General features: G+C 42.2%; 1 protein-coding gene across 2 annotated transcripts in view; it reads left to right on the top strand.

The window, feature by feature from the left end:
* Nucleotides 1-275: 275 nt before the first annotated feature.
* SEL1L (SEL1L adaptor subunit of ERAD E3 ubiquitin ligase) overlaps nt 276-17648 on the top strand; it is a 72987-nt gene continuing 55614 nt past the window's right edge. Inside the window, exons 1-3 of one of the 2 annotated variants that reach the window (XM_004698750.2) lie at nt 276-444; nt 5194-5231; nt 5459-5690. In XM_004698750.2, coding sequence (XP_004698807.1) covers nt 375-444; nt 5194-5231; nt 5459-5690 — 340 coding nt within the window. In that variant the 5' untranslated portion in view covers nt 276-374. The remainder of the gene's footprint in view (nt 445-5193; nt 5232-5458; nt 5691-17648) is intronic. The other variant, XM_045287763.1, reaches the window with a different exon arrangement.

Consider the following 17648-nt stretch of genomic DNA (forward strand, 5'->3'; position numbering starts at 1 on the left):
ATTCTGATTCCGGGAGAGGAGTCCCCAAACCAAATCCTGCTCACGGAGCTACCAATCAGCTGGGGCCATGTCGGTGTGACCGTGGTCCAACCAGCAAAGCCTGTGTGGGGAGTTTGCACAACGATTGGTCAATGGGAGACTCCTGGGGGCGGGGCAATGGGAACGGACGGGCAGTCGCGGCGATTGGGTGGCGAGGCGGCGGCGGCGGGCGGGGATTGGCTGCGCGCTGCGACAGGGAGGCCTGGGAAGGGGCGGAGGAAGGAGCCCGGAGCAGGAAGAGCAGTAGTGCCCAGGCGGCGGTAGCGGTAGCCGAGGAGGTGGTGGCCGAAGCGAAGGCGACAGCTCCAGGGGGTGGCAGCGGCCCCGAGAGCAGAATGCGGGTCGGCGTTGGGTGGACGCTGCTGCTCTGTGCGGCGCTGCTGGGCTTGGCCTCGGCGTCTTCGGGTCAGTATCCGCCCCTTCGGGCTGGAGGCCCGGAGCCGCCACCCCAGTCCTGTCTCTTGCTGCGGGGGCCGGGGCTGGGGCCGCGCTCTCCGGCCACACCTTACGCTGGCCGGTGGCCGTCTCGTGGGGCTCCAGTTGGTGTGGGCCAGAGAAGATGTCCAGGGGACTGGAGCCAGGGCAAGAAAGGGCGTGGGGTCAGCCTGCCCACAGCGCTCTTGCACGTAACAAACTTTACCTGGCTTTCGCGGAGGCATTGGCCGCATGCGAGCCGAGCCGGAGCTTCCCTGACCCACCCGGTGGGGACCCTAAGCTGCGCCGGGCCGGAGCTGGGCGTTTGGGCAGGTGCACTGTTGACACGCCTGAGGCTGTCACTTCGGGCAGAGCTGGGACCGTGGAGGCCAGGAGGCTGCCAGTGGTCTGGTGGTTTACTGCTTAGCTGGACACTGGTTTCTTTGTAATTTTACAGTGAAGACGTTTAATGTAACGTGCCATCCATGCCTCTTTCTTTTAAAGAAAAAAGGGATACAGGTATTTCTATCACAGTATTTCTGAATTGACCAATGTATATTGGCGGTGACTTTATGATTTTGAAGAAAAATCATGGTCCCGGTAAGTTTAGAATGAATGGCAAAACGACCTTTTATATCTAGAAATCCATATGCTTACGAATAGCAGTTTCCAATTAGCTAATTTACACGTGGTTCTGAAAATGATTTATTTTTTTAATGTTTAATCTGGCTGCCTCTGAAAACGTCGAGTTTCAAGTTGTTAATAAGCAATTAGTACAATGAAATTTCGGGTTTTAATTGGTTTCAGTTAAGAAGACAGCTGTCTGCAGCTTTTAGCCTTTTTGGGAACAAGGCAGGAAATAAATAAGTCAACTTTTTTTTCCCCTGCAATAGAACATTTTCCAGATGGTTATTTGAATCTCCAAATTATCTGCCCTAGTTGCAAATGAATACCATAAAAGCGCTCTACTTCTAAAAGAAGTTGTAACCTAAAATCCTATTCATAATTTGATTTGTGAGACCACTTGAAAATCAGCAAGCAGATGCTGCCCCTTCTCAGCCAACAGCAGTGCTTTAGAAGCCCTCTGACTTGTGCTGTGGGTTTCAGTCAGGAATAGGTCTGGGTGTCTGCAGTCCAACAAGCTCCACTGCGGGTCTTCATGCTAAAGTTTGAGAACTACTAACTAGTTAAAGAGCGTGGTGTATACCACCCCACACCCAACCCCAACCCAGTCTGCAAAGTTTAAAGAAAATGAAAACCTACGTTTTCTTGTGCCTTCTTTACCCTCAGTTTCATATTCTTAGATCTCCTTGCCAGTAAAGATGATACATTCTCAGAAGTTATAATGCAGTTGACTTGGATAGACAGAAAACTCTTGCTACTTAAGTGTTTACTCTTAGAGTTGTACTAATGTAAGCAGAGAAATATATTCAAGAGATATTTGCTATGGTTCCTGTCTAAGTTAAAACTGTCGATTCCAACTCATAGCAACCTTAGGGCAGAGTAGAACTGCTCCTGTGGGTTTCTTTGGTAAAGGTTAAAACTTTACTTCAAACTAAGACAGGTGTATGTGCATGTTGTAAAGAAAGCAAGGCAGTACTGGGCTTGATACCATTTTATAAATTGTACATACACGGCCCTTGAGTTTACCTCGTTCCTAAAGTTTAGAGTTAAAGATTTGTTCCTATATTAAAACCAATATAATACTTTTGTGATGCTCTGAAGCTTGAATGGTAGTGGTTACTGACTCTTGTTTCAGATGCATGTAAAACTATGATGCTTTGGCTAGAAATGGTTTGAATAGACTGTTCTCTTTTTCCAAGATAATAGTGAAAACTGTTCTATTTGCTCAGAATTATTGATTTTTGGCGTGCATGGGCGAAGGCTCTTCTTTTTCTTTGTGCCCACCAGGGTTTTTAATTAGATAAACTATTACACTTACGGTAATAGTTTACACGAATGCCATGAATGGATAGCTTTCAGATTGCAGTCAAATTTCATGACATTAAATTTCATGGCTTTGTTTCCTCAGTATTACTGTACGCCCACAGGACATACAGCACTGTCCCCAGATTGAAAAAATAGAGATGGATCAAGCTTACAATGTACAATTATGCATGTCAAAATGAAGCCAGGGCTCGAACCCAGCTCTGTAAGCCTCGGCTTTGTAGTAATTTCTAATCCAGAGTATCCCAGGGTGTGGACCAAATCAGTGCAGAACAGAAGACAGGATGTCTCTTCTCTTTTCACCAAATTCTTTAGACTTTCTGTGTGTGTTCAGGTGTGGAGATCTCTTTCATTTACATCACAAGTAGGAAGAAGCATTTTTAAATCATTTTTCCCTGAGTAACCTTGGTACTATACAACTCTGCTAGCTAGTATAATAACAGTGAAAATTGATCTCACTCAAAAGAAGATGCACCATTAGGAAAATAAACCACCAGTTTGATCATGTTGAGTAAAATGCATAGCTCTTCACTGACTTTTTGTCCATTTGTTCTTGCTGTTTGGTCCTTATGTCCTTACAAAAGTATTGATCTTCTTGTTGTTTTCTTTACTTATGCAGAACTTCCGTGACTGTAATTCTTACTGCATTATTGCAATATCAGAAGTACTTAGGTTAGAAGCAGCTTCTTTAAAAGTGTTAGGTAAATGAGTAGATCGATTTGAAAGAGGAATAGTTTAAAAATTAGCTATGGTGTAAGAGTACCATCTGGAATAGGCTTTCCTATTTTAGTAAATGAGAAAGCATTCTCTTACTTTCCAGTAACCTTAGTTTACATTCTTAGGCTGTGAAGAGAGAGGGAGTGAGCGAGAGAAGCATGATGCAATTCATGTGAAATAATCCTGATGTCCCAAGCTCCCATGTCTCTTTGAGTTCTGCCCTAGAATTCTAACTACGTAGAGTGTGTCAAACTTACATGTGTTGTGATTTGCTTATGAGTGTCTACATTATTTTGGAGCTCTGGGGGTACAGTGTTTAAAGAGTCCACCTACGAGCCAAAAGTCTACCGTTCAAATCTACCAGCTGCTCTCAGAAGAAAGCTGTGGTAGTCTGCATCTGTAAGAGAAACAGAACTGGTCGCTGTACTCCACCCTATAGGTTCACTGTGAGTCAGAATTGAGTCATTGACTGTGGTGGTGGGCTTTTTATCTTCCATATATTATTTACCTGTTGACTACCTATATAACCTGTCGCATTTGATTTCTGCTCTTGATCAATTAAGTGGCCAATGTGCATGATTAGTTAAAAACACTCACACATAGTAGAAATGAACTTTTTTCTTTATCCAGAGATTTGCTGAGACTGGATTGTTTGGGAGGTTTTTGGCTGAATCTCCTGCTTTGATTTGAACCATATGTTAGCGTTTAAGAGTACCTAGGAAAAGATTGGTGTAAAAGGTGATTGGTAATTACTTGACATTACTACTTAAATGTTATGGTTACTATGGGACTAATACAGCCCCTTTCCCACCTGCCAAAAATATAACTGCCTTTGAAGGTAATCTAAAAGTAATGGATGTGAACAGTAGCTGTATTTAGATGTTCTTTGAATTAACAGAGCATCTGTAAATGGCAAGGCTTCACTCACAGATTGATTTCTTCAGATATCCCACACCACCACCACCACCACCCCCAAAAGACCCTGTGAAATCAAGGTGTGTGTTTTGTGCATAATGAGTTGGTTATGCTTTTTAAAGTTAGCTTAGTACTGATAGTAACGTGTGGATAATCTTTAAGATACATTAGCCATATGATTCAAAGATAAATAGCAACTGTATTACCAAACTTTCTAGTAAAACGTGTGGCATTACAGCATTTTGTCTCTTGGTTAACAGTTTATAGAAGATGCAATACCAAACCTTGCTTCTGTATAGAATCAGGAAACTTGAAGTGCCACAAGGAAACTTAGAGATCATCTATCAGTTTTTGGTTTTGTTTGTTTTGTGTTTCGTTAACTGGCAAGGAATACAGAGATCAAACATTTGGGCGTGAGGCCTTCGTTGCTTGTGTTTATAGAAGAGCAGGAAAAAAGAAGAACACAAGGCCAGAGTAGAAGTAACAGCCGGAAAACACAGGAGGAACAGAAGGAAGCCTAATGCACTTGGACAAAACCCAAAGTAACCTGAGTGAACTTAGAAGAAAACGACTAGTTGATGTTTCATTTTTCTGTTATTGTTGATTTCTTACTACACAGACTTCTTGTGTTTCAATTCAGGCTAGTGCAGTGCTATTATTTTTTCCTTGCATCTGGTTGTCTCGTAGTAAAGTGGAACAAAAATCCTAAATGTCTTTTGTCTGGCAACCACTGTCAAAATCTTAGTTTTCAAACCTTAGTAATCTTAGTGAACACTAAAATGCTGATCTAAAATAGGTGGCCATCGCTCCAGATCTTGAGCAGAACGAAATTCATGGAAGCCGGAGACTTATTCTTATGAGCTAAGTAACTCGTTCGTTCTCAGCAAGACTAAAAATCTATAGAAGAATTGGTGGAACCTGAAGAAGTATCTGTTCTTTTGGTGGTATTCCTGTCTGTGTAACAAACAAAGGTGTCTATGAGCAAAAGAAAAATATAGCCTGTTTTCCCCACATAAACTTTTCCAAACAGTCACAGAACACAACCAGGTTTTCCATAGGTCTAGGATTATTGATCTAATCTCTGATTGTAATATTTTCTTTTTAAAATGATAGCAGTAATTTCCCTGGTGATGATGGCATTATCTTCAAATCTCTTTGCAGATGAAGAAGGCAGCCAGGATGAGTCCTTAGATTCCAAGGTATGTACAGAAATTGGCAGTGGCCAGTGCTTCCTGTCCAGTGTAAGAACAGGAAGGATGTATCTCAGAATGGGAAGTCTCCATCATAGGCGTAACTGATTGAAATGAAAAGATTGGTGGCGCCTTCAGGGAGCTAATGGAAATCTTTTTGCGTCAATCAGATGGTCAGATGGAGTTGGGGCAGGTTCTGGGTCCTGTTAAACTCTAAAGATACTCTGTGTCCCCAGACTTCCTTGCCGTCAGATGAGTCAGTGAAGGATCACACGGCCGCTGGCAGAGTCGTCGCTGGTCAGATCTTTCTTGATTCAGAAGAATCAGAGTTGGAAACCCCTGCTCAGGAGGAGGAGGACAGCCTCAAGGGACAGGAAGGGGAACGTGTCACAGAAGAGGTCGGCTTTCTAGACTCTCCAAATCCAGAAAGCGCAGACTATGAAGAACCACAGAAAGTGTGGAAACCAGGTAGTCTGGACGTTTGCTTTGCTTTGCGTGATTTAGGAAGAAGCTGACTGGAATAGTAGAGCTGGGGTAGGACGCGTGAAGAAAGCTCGTTTTCCAGTCACTGACCACATGTACGCAGGAGCCCTGGCGGCTTAGTGGGCTGCGAGCTGCAGGTCAGCAGTTCAAAACACCACCGGCTCCAGAGAAAGATGAGGCCTTCTCGTCCGGCAGAGTTACCGTCTCGGAAACCCACCGAGGCAGTTCTGCTCTGTCCTTTATGGTCGCTGTGGGCCAGAATTGACCGCATGACCGGGAGTGAGTAGTGGACCACTCATGTACAAGTGTATGTATAAAACGTACACTTGTACATGACCTTCTAGATTTTAATATGTCAAAATTATTCACAAATACTAGATTTGCTCTGTGTGACCTGAACCTATGCAAGTATAAACTAAATTCATATCGACAAAACTGTATTTGTATAATAATACTGTAAATTTGTCTTTTTGAACTCTGAATATAAATAAATTTCCCTGAGAAATTTTAAACAAAATCCAGATGGTGAACAAAATAGAAATTTAGGTAGGAAAAAATGATATAATGTGCTACTTTGGTGATTTGCAGAATTGTGCTAGGATTTCAAATGTAGAAACCTCTTCAGTCATCTGCAGTAGTTTGATTTAGGCATTTAGCCCTCTCCAAAAGAAACTTAAATAAATGTGAATCCTCTTTTAACTTCCTGCTTCCCTGACATGCTCAGCTTTGAAATTTATAGTGTAATCCTTCTCACAGTGGAGCTGTTAAAGGGCTCTCCTTTTTAAAATTTACCACTCACAGGACTACTTGGCCCTGACCCATCACCCTTCTGTCATTTAGTTTGTGGCCACTTAATATTCCACTACTAGCCACTCTTAGGAATTCATCCAGATTGGAACTTTAAAAAAGAAAAAAAATTATTGCAAACATGCCATACTCAAAAGTAGAAAACCCAAAATCAATAAAAGTACCTTAATTTCATAAATTCAAAATAACCACTATTAACATCACATTGACTAATCTCAGTTTTTTCTAGATATATAAATAATTTTTAAGAAAATGAAATAGTACCAAAATGCATATATTAATATGCAGCTTCCTCTTTTCCATGTAAAAGAAACCCTGGTGGTGTAGTGAGTTATAAACTGGACTGTTAATCACAAGGTTGGCAGCTCAAACCCACCAGCCACTCCGATGGAGAAAACTGAGGCTTTCTGTTTTCATTAACATCTACAGCCTCAGAAACCCACAGGGGCAATTCTAGTCTGTCCTCTAGGGATGCTGTGATGGTAGTGGGTTTGGTTCTGTTTGGTTGGTTTGTTTCACCTAACAGTTTATCATGAACGTTTTCCATGTGGTTTAGTATTCTTTTATAAAATGATGATATATTGTTACTTAAAAATTTTTCATGTAAACAAGTTATTTTGGGAGGTTAATTTAGATTTATCTTTGAGCACATTTATAAATATTTATTTAGAATCAGTTCTTGAAAGTAGTAAGTGTGCTGGGTTGAGTATAAAACTCTTAGAAGACATTTGATACGTACTGCTCAATTGTTCTTCAGAAAAGTTACTCTGATTACTTCCTTTGAAACTACCTAGTCCCTGTACCTCAGCCAAGTGTGTATTACCATTTTAAAATGTTAGCCAAATATTATAGCTTGGATTATTTCTTTATTTTTTGCTAAGGAAATTTCCAAACATAGAAAAGTAGAGTGCACAGTGACCCTGCGCGCACCCACCACCAGCTGTAAGAGCCATCGACACCCTCTTCCGGTGCCATCGTCACCAGCCCACCCACAGCTACTCTGCGCCCCGCCCCCGCCCAGAACATTTTAAAGCAAACCCAAGCATGCCCTTGCCCATGATTGTATCTCCAAAAGGCAGTACCATTATGATCCTCACAAAATTATCACGTATCTTCTAATACCAGACTATTTGGTTTGGCCAATTCTTTCAAAAATGAATCAGGATCCAAACTAAGATCTTACAAGTTTCTTCATCTTTAACAGCTCGCTCCCTTGTTCTGGTACCATTCTGTTTGCTAAAGAAACAATGCCCTTTGTGCTGTACACCTTCCCACCTTATAGATCAAGCTGATGGTATGCTCATAATGTCCTTTAGATTGTTTCTCTCTCTGCTCTGTATTCTGTAAGTAGAAAGGCTGTAAGTTTGATGCGTAGGCAGACATGGTTCTGGTTGTGGTTTGCTAGCTTTGAGGATATTTCGTAGGTGGTGATGTACACTTCCCTTTGCATTATTCTGGGAGGCATAGTGTCCGCCATAGTTTTAGCTCAGGTGGTATCAGCCTCATGCAGCCATTATAGAATTCTTCATCAAACCTTTACCAAGAGGTTTTGGCAACTATCGATGTTTGATGTCTGGGTCAGTTCTCCTCCTTCCTGCATTTTTTACCTGTGATTTTTTTTTTTAACATATAAAGGAAAGCTTGCTTTTACCAACTATTAGGCTATCCTGAAATATATCGTCCATACAGGAAAGGCAAGATAAAGGCTTAGATCTGTCCCTTGAAATATTTTTTTAAAATAATGATTTAGTACCCTAGCAACCTTTAAATGGAAATGAAGGCATATATATATATTGTTGTTGTCTTTTCTTTGGTTTTTAGCATGACAATCCCTTGGATTTTTGCATATTTTTGCTTCACTTGATTGCAATCAAACTTTTTTGGTCCTCAGTTAACCCCACTTTTTCGGTCCTTGGAAATCCCGTAAAGGTTCATTTTCTTGACTTTTGTACTAGACTCACAGAATCTGGTAGTGAGATATTCTGGTAGAATGAGATATTCTAATTTCATCTTCTACACTTCCTGACTAGCCACTTCTCCAACTGGCCCTGGTTCCTACTAGTGGGAAATTATACAAGGAGCTTCAAAAAGTTTAAAACATGCAAATGAGAGATGCACTGACAAACACACAAAAATGTTTCATTATCTTTTAATTCTTTGTTTCCATGAACTCTTGGAAGCCGCCAAGTATTTAGAGATTCCTATCTAGCTCACAAGGACATGCTCCATGATTTAAAGTAAGGAAAGGTGGGCAACAGGGCAGTGTCCTCTCACCATACTTACTCAGTCTGTATGCTGAGCAAATCATTGGAGAAGGGGGATTATATGAAGAAGAATGTGGCATCAGGAATGGAGGAAGGCTTAATAACAACCTGCAATATGCAGATGACACAACCTTGCTTGCTTACAGCGAAGAGGACATGAAGCTCTTTTTGATGAAGATCAAGGATTCCAGCCGTTAGTATGGATTATAATTCAATGTAAAGAAGACCCAAATCCTCACAACTGGACCAGTAGGTAACATCATGGTAAATGGAGAAAAGGTTGAAGTTGTCAAGGATTTTGTCTTGCTTGGATCCACAATCAATGCTCATGACAGCAGCAGGCAAGAGCTCAAGCAATGAATAGCCTTAGGAAGATCTGCACAAGACCTCTTTAGAGTATTGAAAGCAAGGATATTGCTTTGGGGACTAAGGCGTGCCTGGCCGAAGCCATGGTCTTTTCCATTGCCGCCTCTGCATGTGTAGGTTCCAGCCCCACAAACTTAATAGGTCCTTGGAGCGGCTTTGCTATTATGGAAAATAAGACAGATAGAAAAGTGAGGCACAGAGGCTCCTCCCAATATCAGGATCAAGAGAGCAAACATATTTTTCAATGAATATATATAATCATGAGGCTTACAAATTTTTCAACAGGCATACAGGTAGTAATAGAGTGAAAGGGTAATAGAATAAGCAGGTCATAGGTTGAGTCAACAGCCTAACCTTGTATGCCTCTGAGCTCTCCCCAGAGAAACAGTATATGATCAATATCAGAAGAAGACATCAGAAGGGAGTTAGCTACTCTTTAGGGAAGGGCAATAGAATCGGATTGCTCTTAACTGCAGATAACCTCCGGGAACACAGTGAACAGCCAAGCTGTTCCTTTACTATTTTCAGTCATGAGACTGTGCATTGAGAGTCATTTTTAAATAATGATTTATAAATTATCAAGGGTTCATGAGGGAAGGGAAGGGGAGGGAGGGAAAAAATGAGCTGATACCAAGGGCTCAAGTAGAAAGAAAATGTTTTGAGAATGATGATGGCAACAAATGTACAAATGTGCTTGACATGATGCATGTATTGATTGTGGTAAGAGTTATACAAGCTTACAATAAAATGATTTTAAAAAGAGAAAAAGTCATTTTTAGTCTCATAACCACGAGAGCTTCTCCCATTGGAGCTGACCTTCCAGACTATGATTATGAGCATGGGGAATTTGGCTGCTTGCTTTCTCATCCAGTTTTCCACATGTGTGTGAAAGTTGGACTTTGAATAAAAAAAGGAAAAATAGATGCCTTTGAATTGTGGCACTGGAGAAGACTATTGAAAGTACCGTACCTTGAATGCTAAAAGGACAAGCCAATCTGTCTTGGAAGAAGTAAGGCCAAGAGTGTTCCTTAGAGCCAAGGATAGCAAGACTTCATTCAGCTTGCATACTTTGGACATGTTCTCAGGAGAGACCAGTCCCTGGAAAATGACATCACCTTTGGTAAAGTAGAGAGACAATGAAGAAGAGAGGCCCTCAGAGAGATGTATTGTTGTGGCCGCAACACTGAGCTCAAGCATGGCAGCAATTGTGAGGACAGTGCAGCGTTTCATTCTGTTGTGCATAAGGTCTGTATGGGTCGGAACCGACCTCCATGCTGGTGTTTTTTGTACTAATACTGGAAGCTTTGGTACTTAATTAGACCAATGTGTTGCCAAGCTTACCACTAACCATGGGACCACTGAATGTAGCTTAATATTCTTTGATTCATTTTGTCCTAGGAATTGATAAAGGAACTTCAGAAGGTTTATGGAAAAGCTACATTATCTTTTCCTTTTCCACAAACTTTTTGAAATCTTGTGTGATTATAACATGCTGTTTGAAATCACATGGGTAATTCCTCTCTATGAGTATACTGTTGGACTGCTAACTGCAAGATTGGTGGTTCAAATTTACCAGGCACTCCATGGGAAAAAGATGAGGCTGTCTCCTTTAAAGATTTGGTGGCAGTCGGATTAGTTCTGGAGATACACATTTAGGCTTTTGTTTCATCTTAGTTTTTCTGATTGCTTTGTTTTTGATTTTTGCTTTTTATTTGTTTTTTGTTTTTTTTAATCTGTACCAAAGTGTGAAACGGCTTTCTGGACTTAAAAAAAAAAAAAAGACATTAGAGCTGGAGTTATATGGCACTTAATTCTAGATTGCTTCCCTTTTTGCCTCTCATTCATGTCACTTCCAGGCTGATTGATCTTCCTAAAACCCAAATTCATCTTAAAACTCTTATTTGTAGCCAATCATTACCGACTCATTCGCCTTGGAGTTAAGTGCAAGCTTCTTCGTGGGCCTCAGAGCTTCCATGGCTGTTGCACCAGCTGCCATTGGTACCCTCATCTTTGCATCTCTCCCCCAAGCACCTTCTTTCAGCATGCAAAACCTGTTATAGGTCTTCAAATGCACCATGCCGTTGATGCCTCTAGGCCCTTTTTACGGGCTATTCCCACTGCTTAGAATGCCTCCCCTGTCCAGATTTTCAGTTCAGGGTCGTTTATACTCTGCAGTTGATGGCGCTTCCATCTCGGTGCCGGTCTCCCTGCCTTCACTCCTCTCCCCTGATGTCAGTTTTCACCACAGCAGCAGGGCTGCCCCCTTTCCTGCTCTGAAGCCCCCAGCATCTTCCTGCACTCCGATACTCCTTGTCTTTACTAATAAGGCCCGGAGTGGTCAGGTCCCTCCTATCTGTCCACTTCCCTTCACTCAGGTGACTTCGGCCACCCATGCTTTCCTGCTGTTTCTTAGGCATTTCAGGTTTATTCCTTTCCATGTCTAGGGTCTGCAAATCACCCCGATACAGTGATTCCTGAGGAAGATGCACCAGCCCAGCATGTGGTCATAGTAACAGTCGTGACTGACCACTGTAAAAGGGTACAAAGCCAACGGAGCAGAGATGGGGAAGCACAAGAGGCAAAGTCCACAAGGAAACTTCCCAAAGTCCGTCCAGTGGCCACACAGGACATACTGCTCCCTCGACAGCAAGTCTGACGGTACATGTGAACTGTCTAACAAGGAAGCTTGTTAGCAACTCGGTGCCCAGGGTTTTTGTTGGAGATTGGGTGTGCAAACCAAAAGTTAATTTACCGCCCACTGGTTGGTGGTTCAGACACACTTTGAAGCAAGGGCTGCTGGTTTGCTTCTGAAAGGTCGCAGCCTGTCGCCATGGTGTAGTGCAGTTCTATGCTGCACACAGATGGTGGCTGTGAGTCATAATTTGATGGATGTACATTTGGCTTTCTTATTTTACTTATGTGATTGCCCTCATTAGGTGCTGTTGAGTCCATTCTAACTCAACCGTGTACACAACAGAAGGCATTCCTGCTCCGTCCTGCGCTTTCCTCACATTGCCATGTTTCGGCCCATTGTTGTAGACAACACGTCAAGTCATTTCGTCAGGGGTCTTCCTCTTTTTCACTGGCCTTCCACTTTACCAAGCATAAAATATCCTTTTCCAGGGACTGGTCCCTCCTGACAACATGTCCAAAGTCCATGAGATAGGCTTGCCATTTCTTTTTTTTTTTTTCTTTTTTTAACATTTTATTAAGGGCTCATACAACTGTTATCCCAATCCATACACACATCAATTGTGTAAAGCGCATTTGTACATCGTTTCTCAAAACATTTTCTCTCCATTTAAACCCCCGACATTAGGTCCTCATTTTTCCCCTCCCTCCCCGCTCCCCCCTCCCTCATGAGCCCTTGATAGTTTATAAATGGGTATTTTGTCATATCTTGCCCAGTCCGACGTCTCCCTTCATCCACTTTTCGGTTGTCTGTCCCCTAGGGAGGAGGTCACACACAGTTCCATGTAATCGGTTCCCTCTTTCCTACCCATTCTCCCTTTACCCTCCCTGTTTTGCTACTCACACCACTGGTCCTATAGGGCTCATCCGTCCTGGATTCCCTGTATTTTCAGTTCCTATCTGTACCAGTGTACCTCCTCTGGTCTAGCCAGTCTTGCAAGGCTTGCCATTTCTAAGGAGCATTCTGCTTGTACTTCTTGCAAGACAGATTTGTTTGTTCTTTGGGTAGTCCATGATACTTTCTTTTTTTTTTTTTTTTTTAATCATTTTATTGGGGGCTCGTACAACTCTTATCACAATCCATAAATAGATCCATTGTGTCAAGCACATCCTTACAATTGTTGCCATCATCATTCTCAAAACATTTGTTTTCTACTTGAGCCCTTGGTATCAGCTCCTAAGTTTTCCCCTCCCTCCCCAACCGCCTCCCTCACGAACCCTTGATAATTTATTTATTATTATTTTGTCATGTGTTATACTGTCTGATGTCTCCCTTCACCCACTTTTCTATTGTCCGTCCCTCAGAGAGGGGGTTACATGTTCATCCTTGTGATCAGTTCCCCCTTTCTACCTCACCCTCCCTCCAGTCTCTAGTATCGCCACTCAACAGTTCCAGGTCTGTTTGTTGACCTTTAGGAGTGTTTTCTCATAGAGTCTGATAGGGTGCCACACCCTGGCCCCAAAGTGTACTTTTGGTATTCCCTGGGGACTTCCTTGCTCTGCTCCACTTGCTGTCCTGTTGCATGCCCATAGTGTTTTGCCTTGGTGTGGTGGGGCCAGATTAGACGCAATTCCCATACTGTGTCTCCAGTGTTGTCCCCCTTGGGGTATGGGTCACTGAGGGATACCATGGCCCATAGCGGTTCACTCTGTACATTGGCTACTCTGAGCAGGAATAGCTTCCTCAAGGCTTGGTGGGCCAGGATGTACTCCACTCTCTCTTGCTCCCCCTTCATTTTTTCCTGTGTGCTCTGATCAGACATACCCCTCTCCCTGAGCTGTAGCTTCAGTGTTGTCCCCTAAAGTAAATTCTTCTGGGAGGAGGGAGGAGGGCTGTCCTTGTAGTTGGGATTAGGGCCGGTCCCTCAGACCTCTCTACTGGTTCCCTACTCCATGCCGGTATGTTGCATTCACTTCTTGGAGCACCTGGTTGAAGTCTGATCCCTCTTTCCCTGTGGAGATATAAACAATAACCTCCCCTTGGGTGGGTTAGCGCTCCGTTCCCCCGCTATCCATGTCTTCCCCCCCACCTCCTCTTTAGTTGGCTACCATATGTATCCCTGGATTTGGTCTGAGCCCCACCATACTACCTGGACCTCACCCCAGGAATGTTTGTTTCTTCCCTATGACTCTTTTGTATTTTTTTTTTAAGCTTACCTCAGTGGACTCATGTTGTACATGTCCTTTTGTGCTTGGCTTACTTCGCTTAGCATAATTTCCTCCAGTTCTTCCCATGCTGCGATGTGCTTCATGCATTCATCACTGCTTTTTAGGGATGCATAGTACTCCATTGTATGTATGTACCACAGTTTTTTAATCCAATCGTCTGTTGATGGAAATTTGGGTTGCTTTCAACTCCTTGCAGTTGTAAACTGTGCCGCGATGAAAATTGGAGCACAGATGTCTGGCCATGGTTTGTTTCTTGCCTCTTCTGGGTATATGCCCAGTAGGGGCATTGCTAGGTTGTATGGTAGCTCATTTCCATCTGTTTTAGATATCGCCAAATCAATTTCCATAGTGGCTGTACATACCTACAGGTCCACCAGCAGTGGATGAGAGTTCCTGTCTCCCCACAGCTCCTCCAACACTTGTTGCTTTCTGATTTTTTTAATTGGGTGATCTTTGAGAGTGTTAGGTGGTATTTCATTGTTGTTTTAATTTGCATTTCTCTTATGGCTAATGATCGCGAACATTTTCTCATTTTTTATTGGCCATTTGGATTTCTGCTCTTGTGAAACTTCTGTTCAGGTCCTTTGCCACCTCCTCAGTGGGCAATTAGTTTTGTTTCTTTTTGGAAGCTATCAGAGTATTGCAGATTTTAGTAACAAGGTCTTTGTCTGATGTGTCATTGCTAAAGATGTTTCCCAGTCCTCTCTTATTACTCTCTTGGTGAATTCTTTCAATGTACACAGGTGTTTTATCTTCAGTATATCCCACTTGTCAATTTGTGACTCATCTGTATTTGTGTCCTTCCCTATTTCTGATAACCTACCCTATTTCCCCAAAAATAAGACAGTGTCTTATATTAATTTTTGCTCTGAAAATGCACTAGGTCTTATTTTCAGGGGATGTCTTATTTTTCCATGAAGAAGAAGACGGTACACATTTATTGTGTTATTAAAAGAGACCTCGCACTTCCTGTCTGCTCCGGCTGCGCTGCAGCCAACAATGAGCTGCATAGTGGTGCCAGCTGCTATGGTCCAGAGTCCAACGTTATGGTAGCTTCGGGGGGGCTTATTTTCGGAGAGGTCTTATTTTGGGGAAATGCCTTATATTTCATCAAGAGGCAAAACTGTAAGTAGGTCTTATTTTCAGGGGATGTCTTACTTTCGGGGAAACGGTATTTATTCCCTGCGCCAAAGTTCTCGGGTTTGTCCCAAACCCCTCATTGATTGCCATAATAGTTTGGGGTTTTACCTTGAGGTCTGTCATCCACCTTGAGTTTATTCTTGTGTATGAAGTGAGATCAGGATCTTGCTTCATTTTTCTGCAGGTAGATATCTATTTTTTAGAGCACCACTTTTTGAAGAGGGCATTTGCTTCCCATTTGATATTTTTTGGGCCCTTACCAAAGATCAATTGTCTGTATGCTGATGATTTTATTTCTGTTTTCAGTTCTTTTCCATTGGTCTGAATATCTGTCATTATACCAATACCATGAGGTTTTGACCACTCTGGCTGTATAATATGTGCTCAAGTCAGGTAAAGCAAGCCCTCCCACACTGTACTTCTTGAGGAATTTTCTGGTAATTCTGGGGCTTCTTCCTCTCCATAAGAAGTTGGTAATCAGTTTTTCCATTTCTTTGAAGAAAGATGTGGATAATTGTATCAGGATTGCATTGAACTTCTATATTGCCTTGGGCAGAACTGATAACTCTACTATATTGAGTCTTCCAGTCGATGAGCATGGGCTATTCTTCCATTTGTTGAGGTCACTCTTGGTTTCTTGTAGTTTTCATCATATAACTCTTGTTCTTTTAGTCAGGTATATCCCTAGATATTTCAATTTGTGCTTGCCTAAAGGATACCACCTGTTTGTTTTTTTTGTTTTTTTTCTTTTTTAACATTTTATTAGGGGCTCATACAACTGTTATCCCAATCCATACACACAGGGTACCACCTGTTTGATCTCCTCTTCTGTGGTCTTATTCGATGGGTGTTGAAATCACCTACTATAATTGTTGAGGCTGTGATTTCTGTTCTCATCTTTTGGAGCATTTGGTTGATGTATTCACTGGGTATCTCGTTCGGGGATTATGTTTAAAATGCTTAGTGGTTCTTTGTCTACCGTTCCCTTGAGCATTATATAGTGTCCCTCCTTATCTCTTTTTTATGGTTTGCACTTTGGGGTCAATTTTATCAAAGATTAGGATTGCAACCCAGGCTTTTTTTGAATTGCTATTTGCTTGGTATGCCTTTCTCCAGCCTTTGGTTCTCAGCCTATTTCTGTCTATAGTCTTGAGATGTGTCTCCTGTAGGCAGCAGATTGATAGGTTGTGTTTTCTAAGCAAGTCTGCTAGCCTTAGTGTTTTAATGCCTGAGTTCAGTCCATTGATATTCAGGGTTATTATCTCCATTTGTGGACTCTGTGGTGTCATCTTATACCTTGTGTGTTGGGTATTTTCCTACCTCCCTTTCTTATCAGTGTGTTGTATGTGTGTGTGTGCTGTATGTGTTTCATTATTGACTTCTTTCCACCCTTAAGCCAATACTACCTGGGTTGTGTCTTCTCCTTGTTGCCCTCTGGGTGGGGTTTTTCTTTGTGGCGGTCTCTTATTTATGCTTGGTGAGTGCTAGTCTGCCCATACTGGTTCGGCAAGGATCTTTTGGAGGACTGGGTTTCTCCTAGCATATTCTTTGAGTTTTTCCTTGTCTGGGAAGACTCCTACTTCTCCATCTATCTTGATAGATAATTGGGCTGGGTAGAGTATTGGGTTTTGTTATTTTCCTTCAATTTTTGGAATATGTTATTCCACTCTCTCCTCTTCTTCACAGTGTCCACTGAGCATATTCTTATTTGGGAACCTTTATGTGTGATTGCTTGTTTTTCTCTAGCTGCTCTCATGATGTTCTCCTTTTCCTCAAAGTTGGTAGTTTAACTATTATGTGCCTTGGTGATTTAGTCTAGCTGGTGTTCCTTCAGTCTAGCTTGGTGTTCTTTCAGTCTAGCTTGGTGTTCTTTCAGTCTAGCTGGTGTTCTTTCAGCCTCCTCATTGGTTGCCTGGTTTTCATTCATTAAGCGGGGGAAGTTTTCCTCCAAGAATTCTCTCACTATTGTTGCAGATGACTTCTTTGTTGTGTCTCCTCCGGTAATTCAATTATTCTGATGATGTTCCTCTTCATAGCATCTGATATAGCTCTTATATTTTCTTCAGCTTCTCTGGTGATCTTATTAGACTTTTATTCGCATTTGTTAAAGTCTGCTTGGCTGTCCTCTAGGAACTGGTGCAGTTCTCTGCGTCCTCCAGTCGATTGGCGAAGTCCGTGAGTGTGCCACTGGTTTTGTTATCTCATCCCTAAGTGCTTGTATTTCCCTTTGGTTTATGAACTTTATCTTCTCTATCATTTCGTCCTTTCTCTGTTTTTTCCCCCTCATATCCTGTAAGACTCTAAGCGGTATTCTGAAATTTTCTTTCTATAGCAAATCAATGTCTGTTTCATCTATGCACATTGTTAGGTTCAGGACATCGTCTGCCATTGCCTTTTGTTTCTCCTGTTTTTTCGTTGAGGTCATTGGGGCTGATTGCTGTTTGCATTGTATTGTTTTAGAGGAGCCAGGTGCCATTTTCCAGGGAGTCGAAGAGCACTGGCTTTC

This window comes from Echinops telfairi, unplaced genomic scaffold (assembly GCF_000313985.2).
Source record: "Echinops telfairi isolate 266 unplaced genomic scaffold, ASM31398v2 ScPeMD7_18;HRSCAF=68, whole genome shotgun sequence".
NCBI lineage: Eukaryota > Metazoa > Chordata > Mammalia > Afrosoricida > Tenrecidae > Echinops > Echinops telfairi.